At 40.8% G+C, this 7440-nt stretch overlaps 1 protein-coding gene across 2 annotated transcripts in view; it reads right to left on the bottom strand.

Moving 5' to 3' along the window:
• Nucleotides 1-1062: 1062 nt before the first annotated feature.
• IWS1 (interacts with SUPT6H, CTD assembly factor 1) overlaps nt 1063-7440 on the bottom strand; it is a 44365-nt gene continuing 37987 nt past the window's right edge. Inside the window, exons 13-15 of one of the 2 annotated variants that reach the window (XM_053597141.1) lie at nt 7090-7201; nt 6501-6658; nt 1294-1430 (exon numbers count right to left, since the gene is read on the bottom strand). In XM_053597141.1, coding sequence (XP_053453116.1) covers nt 6530-6658; nt 7090-7201 — 241 coding nt within the window. In that variant the 3' untranslated portion in view covers nt 1294-1430; nt 6501-6529. Of the gene's footprint in view, nt 1431-6500; nt 6659-7089; nt 7202-7440 lie in introns of both variants that reach the window. The other variant, XM_053597140.1, reaches the window with a different exon arrangement.

The following is a 7440-nucleotide window of genomic DNA, read 5'->3' as shown; positions in this document are numbered from 1 at the left end:
TCATGTTATTTTAGCTATCCAAAGGCCTTTGTGGCCAATAATATAAGGTATTCTCATATGTTTTGGAGAATCAAGGTGCTGACTTGTGTCAGAAAATTACTATAATTAATTTAGTGATAATATTTTCTTGGGTTTAGTCATTCTATCAAGAGATCTCTCATGATGAGGCCTGTATAGATTATAAAAATAGTAAAGAGTAACACAAAATTAGAGCAACAAGAAATAGTCACAAACTTCCTCTCCCCTGATTGCCCAACTGCCATAAGCAATAATTCCCTAATAAGAGGAACACATTAAGAAATACTAATTTGTCGGTATTCCATTCAACCTCAACAAGGGCACAAAAATTTAATTCTGATACCAAACACCCAGAATCAGCTTCAAATTACACAGGATTAAGGGCTCAGTCCTCCCTGAGACTGTTCCCACTGCAATGCCAGACACAAGTGAGGTTCCTAGACCACTGCCACTTCCGACTGGCTACAAATCTGAAGTTCTCAAAACTCTTTCAGTTCCAACCATTTGCTGAAATAACTCACAGAACACAGGAAAGCACTCTACTTTCCTAGAAAGCACAATACTAATGGTTAGTTTTATTATAAGGAGATACATGGAAGGAGGCCTGCGAAGAAATGCAGAGCCTCAGGCAGTCAGGCCTCCTCACCCTTCCATGTGCTTGCTGACCGGGAAGTTTCATTTACCTACGGTGTCCAGAGCTCTTAAATGGGGCTCCATTATGCAGGTAGAGTTAAGTCAAATAGGCCACATGACTGGGTCCCAATCCCCCAGGTCCTGCTGGTCTAAAGTCCCAATCCTCTAATTACATGGCAGGTCTCTCTAGTAATCAACCTCCATCCTTAAGATATCTAGAGGCCCACCAAGACACTTCTATTACTCAGGAAACCCAAGCACTATAGATATTACTTGTCAGAACAAATGACAATTCCTCATTATTCCAGTCAGGTAGATTGAACCTTGAGGGTCACAAAACTATAGCATCTTCAGATTTTTATTTCCCATTAAGAATGCATTCTCTAAGACAATGAAGAGACAGCCCCCCAAAACCAGAATGAATTTTTATTGTGTAAAGTTTATAGAAGACTAGTACCCCTCTGTACAAAGTACACAATAAACGGTTTTAAATACAACTGAGAGAACTGCGAGTCCTATGACAACATTTGATACAAGCTGAACCATTTACAGACACACTAAAAAAATTTTAAAATATCTTCTTTCTCCAAAGAGTCCGTTGCACATTTCTTAAGAGTAGAGATGGGGACACATCATCCCAGGCAAGGTCACAATGGCATTTTATTGCCCTCGATGCTGATTTTCACTGCATGTGCAGATCTGCTTTTTTTCCTGATATCTGTGAACTTTCTCATCTGTTTATCCAGTCGACTGATACCTTTCTTGGAGGTCGCTTGAAACTAAGGGGGCAGGGGGGAAATTAGAGAGCAAATTACTGAAACACATAAATCCAGTTTTATCTTTCATCTTCTTTTACCTGAACATTAGCTGTCAGAAGAGTGAATCACAAGATGCTTTGATGACCTTAACAATAGAGCAAGTACACACAGCAGTGTTAGAAATACATATGAAACTCTCAAGGGAGAATACTTCTATTGTTGTCTTTGCCTTACGTTTAATTTTGCTATAGTACATGGCAATCTCCTAGATGAGAGAAAGGGGGAAAAACTGAGACCATGATCCTCCCAATTCCATCATTTACACTGTATTTTGATTACATGCTTTTTCCTTTCAAAGATCAAATGTGAGACTGACCACTGACACTTTCAAACAGTACTGGTGTAAAAAACAAGGATCTTCTAAAGCAAAGGAAAGTCATCTGAGAAAAGGCCTTAAGCATAATGAATGAAGTTAGAAGAATTAACGAAATAAAGCCAGAAGTGCTGGAGCTCTAAAGATTCAGATTTGGAGAATCCCTGCTCTGCCTCAGCAAGTTTTGAATCTCTGGACAAAGCACTTTCCTGGCTGGCACGCCTTCCAGCAATGCTGAGGGAGATAAATGAGATAATAATGTCAAATTCAAGTGCAGATGCTAGCACACCTTCTGTGCTCAGAATAAATCGAAGCTATTACTACAACTATTACTACCTCACAATCAACTAGATTTACATCAACTAAGTATACTTGACAAAAAAAAAAGCAAGGCTCAGTGACATAGCATAGTGATCACAGTGCCAGCCACATACACCAAGGTTGGCAGGTTCGAACCCAGCCTGGTCCAGCTAAGCAACAATGACAACTGCAACAGAAAAAAAATAGCCAGGCTTTGTGGCAGATGCCTATAGTCCCAGCTACTTGGGAGGCTGAGGCAAGAGAATTGCTTAAGCCCAAGAGTTGAGGCTGCTGTGAGCCGCGACACCACAGCACTCTACCTAGGGTGACTCTGTCTCAAAAAAAAAGAAAGAAAGAAAATTAAGTCTTTTTTCCACTTGCCCTTTATCTTTAAAGGTTTTTTTTTTTTTTTCTTTTATATTTTGAAAACACTATATGTCTTACTAAGATGTGGTCTCTAATGAACCTTTCAGAAATTCTGGGAAGCTCTGCCATTGATGTCAAAGATCAGGAAGAACTCTTGTTAATTGTGTTAACAATTCAGATGTTTAAGAATGATCTCCCCAGATGTTTACTGCTGAATTGCCTCTAAAGCTCAACTCAAAAGAATGCTAAAGTAATAGAGTCTAGGAGACAATGGGGTCAGTACAAGTGTGGTGAACTTCTAGTCTAGGAGCCTTTCAAGTCTTATCTCTGGATTCAGTGTCTCCCAGATATAAAGTCACCTGAAGGAACCCTGAGTCATTCTTGAACAAGAGCCATGTTTGGCAACTATCCTAGATTTTTCATTTCTGACCATGTGCAATATACTCTAGGTTAGCATAAAAATTCATTATTAGACAAGAAAGAGCTATACCACCATCCATCACACTGTCCCTCAGATTTCCTGGACAGACCCTGATACCTGACTTCCTTTCAGACGATGTACTGATTTAGTACTTGCGATCAGCCCACACTGGAAGCCTTACCTACTCGGATCTCTGCCAACTCCCCAACTCCACACACCTACTTCACCTTCTCTTTGCCTACTCCCAGGACCTTCACTAATAGTCTGAGCCCTAAGGAATCTGTCTAGCCTCAGCTGAGCAGGGACACACCCAGGTTAGTGTCAACCTATTCTTAGCTAACAACACATGTGACTTGCAGCTGGTAGATGCTCGGTTATCCCAGCCTGATACCACACAGACCATAGTACTTAACATGCCAAATCACTGATCTCCTTCTTGACTCATCAACCCTATACCACAGTTCCTTAGGACATAGAAAGTATATGCTGCACTGTTTTAACAAAAAAAAAAACAAAAACAAAAGCAGCTTAAAAGATTAGCAAGATGGGTTTGCTTAAAACAGAATTAAGATAGTGTAACTGTTTGATTACACAATATTAAAATCACTGAAGAATGTTTACTCAAACAGATTTTTACCAAGTAAAAAACAAATAAACCCAACAAAGTATATAAAAGAAGTAAGTCCAATGCTGCTTGAAATTTTTAAAGAATATAGTAATGTTTACCCACACATATAAAAAGGATTAAAATGAAATAATCTAAAATGTTAATATTCAGTTATGGCAGCATTATAGGTGAGATTAATTTTATTTATGCAGTCTGTATTTTTAAAAATTGACATAAAAACATGTATTGCTTTTGTCATTTTAATACTACAAATGAGCATACAAAAAATACAATGCAGTACAGTTTACTGAATTATTTAGAAGTGAAAAATGAGAGGAGAAATGAATAAACAAATTATGATATATTCACAGGCTAGACCATTATGCAGCCACTAAAAATGATAAATCTACAAGGTAATAAGGGAAGATGACCAAAATTATACAAAAATCATTTTAATTATTTAAAATATCAATAGAAAAAAAGGCAACACATATATCAAATTGCTTTTGAATGGCAGAACCACAAATAATTTTTCTCTTTATAACCTCAAAATTTTCTATAATTATAAAAACTAAACTTGAGGCATAATTGGAATACATTTAAAATAGCAAACTGTTGCCAGTGGTGACTTAGTGGAAGATTAGGACTTTGGGAATGTGGTTACTCTATAATGATTTATTCTTAAGTAACTTAAAACAAAAATGATACTTAAACAGTTTCATCTGAAACCCATTTACTCATTACAGTTTTCTTTTTGGACAATATGATTTCTAACAATGCCCACTAGGGTCTGCAATGTGGAATACTTCAGTGAACATACAAGAAACCTTCCTGGGCAGGAAAGCGTCAGGCGGTTTAATGATTAAAAAGCAGGGTATAACACAGGATCATCAGTTCCTTTCATGTGATTTACTTTTTGACAGAGCTCTACTGGTCAGATTGAGGCCTCCCAAATGCCAGACCGAGGGCTCGGAATATAGAAAAGGTGCCCTCCTCCCACTCTAGAAGGCAGTCAGACTACCCTGGGGTGGAGGTGAGACAAGAACCAGCAGAACCAGTGGGCAAGCATAGGCCCCTCGGGACACAACTTAGATTCCAAAGCAGACTAGCCACTGAGAGTTTTTATTACATTTTCTTTGCCATACTATAGTTCCTGATTCTCAAAAATAAAAGTGATGGGAAGGAAAAATACTGTTAGAAAAAGAGGGAGACGGGTGAAAAAAGGAGAGAAGGGTGAAAGAGACACAAGTGGGAGGAGAAATACTAAGGAGAGATGGTTAGGGGACACAGATACAGGCACCAGAAAAAAAAGAAGTAAATATATATAGATGAGGGTGTTCTGGGCAAAGAACTAATCCTCTCTACCCCTTATTTATTCTCAGTAAGAAGGTGTGCTTCTTCTTTTTTTTTTTTTTTGTAGAGACAGAGTCTCACTGTACCGCCCTCGGGTAGAGTGCCGTGGCGTCACACGGCTCACAGCAACCTCTAACTCTTGGGCTTACGCGATTCTCTTGCCTCAGCTTCCCAAGCAGCTGGGACTACAGGTGCCTGCCACAACGCCCGGCTATTTTTTTTGTTGTTGTTGTTGTTGCAGTTTGGCCGAGGCTGGGTTTGAACCTGCCACCCTTGGCATATGGGGCCGGTGCCCTACTCACTGAGCCACAGGCACTGCCCAAGTGTGCTGCTTCTTGATAGTGGCTTAACAATAAAATGAACTGTCAGGAAAGTGAGCGGAGGGGTCTCAGAGAAGCACAAAGGCAGACAACACACACTCTTGTGCACACTGCATCAAAGGTGCCACTGCTCATCTCAAAGCACAGTAAATCAGCCAGTCTGGCTTATGAACATTCCAGAGACTTCTTTTTTTTTTTTTTTTGTAGAGACAGAGTCTCACTTTATGGTCCTCGGTAAAGTGCTGTGGCATCACAGCTCACAGCAACCTCTAACTCCTGGGCTTAAGCGATTCTCTTGCCTCAGCCTCCCGAGTAGCTGGGACTACAGGCGCCCGCCACAACGCCCGGCTATTTTTTGGTTGCAGTTCAGCCGGGGCCGGGTTTGAACCCGCAACCCTCGGTATATGGGGCCGGCGCCTTACCGATTGAGCCACAGGCGCCGCCCCAGAGACTTCTTCATTTCTGCCCATGTGCTAAGTATATATTAATCAAATTCATCTCTAACTAGTAAAAGGCTTATGCAATGAGTCCTCAAATGAGTAGCACTGGGCCATTCACAATAGGAAAACAAGCTACCTCCCCTTCCATCAAGAAGCCACTAACCAGTTTATATGGCTACACAGGGTAGACTACTATGACTTGGGGCCCTAACAAAACTTTTTTTTTTTTTTTCTGAGACAAAGTCTTGCTCTGTTGCCCCAGCTAGAGTGCAATAGTGTTACCATAGCTCACCGTAACCTGAGCTCAAGCAATCAATCCTCCTGCCTCAACCTCCCAGGTAGCTTGGACTACATACAGGCACATGCCACCACACCTGGCTAATTTTTCTGTATTTGTAGAAACAGGGTCTAACTCTTGCTCATGCTGGTCTCAAACTCCTGGCCTCAAACAATCCTCTCACTTCAGCCTCCCAAAGTACTAGGACTGTAGGCATGAGCCAATGTGCCTAGCCCAAACTTTTCATAAAAATGAGTACCAGCTAGGGGCACCCATAGTTCAGTGGTTAGAGCACCAGCCCCATGTAGCAGGGATGGTGGGTTCAAACCTAGCCTGGGCCTGCTAAACAAACAAACAAAAACCAATGAGCACTGGTGAGAAAAACCAAAAAAATGCTCATCAGGGAAGTAATCATTAATCTCATTATCTCTAGGGTACTAACAAAGGAAGGGAATTCTGATAAATTACTAAATATCCAAGAGGTCTTAAATGTTCCTCAATGCCTTTTAAGGTCATCATTTCAGGAATTAAACAGTCCTGGCTTTTTCTGGTTAAGAAAGCACACACATACCAGTTTTCACTCTGGCTGCTGATAAATCAAGCCCATGCACAGCACATGCTTTCTTGGGGATACCTCTCAGATACACTCTGGTAAAGCCAGGCCTACAGGGGCATCCTGTTGCCTTCAATGCTGAACTTGACAGCACGGTGCACTTTGCTGAGTCGTTTCTGTTCTGCAAATCGCCTCTTATGCTTTTCCAAACGGCTTAGGCCCTTTTTAAGAATACCTGGCTAGAAAGTAGTTTGATTGGAGAATAGAAAAAGATTACTGAGAAATGCTGACAATCACTGAGCAGTGCTTACAATGATGACAGAGGAAGTGTCTACCCTAAATATTTCAAAACAGAACTGCTTAAACAGTTGAAGAGAAAGGGGGCAGTAAATATTCTTCAGAAGCAGGTAAGCTCTAGGTCTCATGGTTCTAAAACAAAAAAGATCACTGGTTCAGAATATTAATAAGAAGGAACTTCTCTACTTAAAAGATGTTGCTTCATGTGTGAAGAAAAATTTATCAGCAACAATCTTTAACCTTGGACAGTTCTTTTCTGATTCCTCAATTTGTAATTTGGCTAGATAAAAAGACCAGAAAACAGTCCTCTCTGAAATAAAACCTAAAAGAGTTTGCATCTGAGATCCACCTTGCCATTCCTCTGTCTGCTTACCCTGGATGACTCCATCTCCACGTTCCACTTGGGCCTGACAACATAGTCCTTGTTTGAAGGCATAGGGACCCTGGCACGGGCACAGAATCCAGGATCTCCAGGTCTAAGAGCCCTGAGACAGAGAAGAATAGTGCTTACATAGCCAGCCATGGAGTCTGCAGGCAATTTCACATGTATGATCCTAGGTCCACCCCACTTAGCTGAAATGTTGCAAGATTCCTCTCCCCCCCCCCAAGGTCATCCAATCCATTTTGCCCCTCCTCAGCTTCAGATATAATCATGCCCTTCTTTTTTCTAAGGCTGGTCTTTCCAGGAGGACTCTGAATCTTAATTTCTCTGGTCTGGTGAAGT

This window comes from Nycticebus coucang, chromosome 7 (genome assembly GCF_027406575.1).
Source record: "Nycticebus coucang isolate mNycCou1 chromosome 7, mNycCou1.pri, whole genome shotgun sequence".
Classification (NCBI taxonomy): domain Eukaryota; kingdom Metazoa; phylum Chordata; class Mammalia; order Primates; family Lorisidae; genus Nycticebus; species Nycticebus coucang.
The sequence above is the reverse complement of the archived record's forward strand: the minus strand, read 5'-3'. Positions and strand labels throughout refer to the sequence as shown.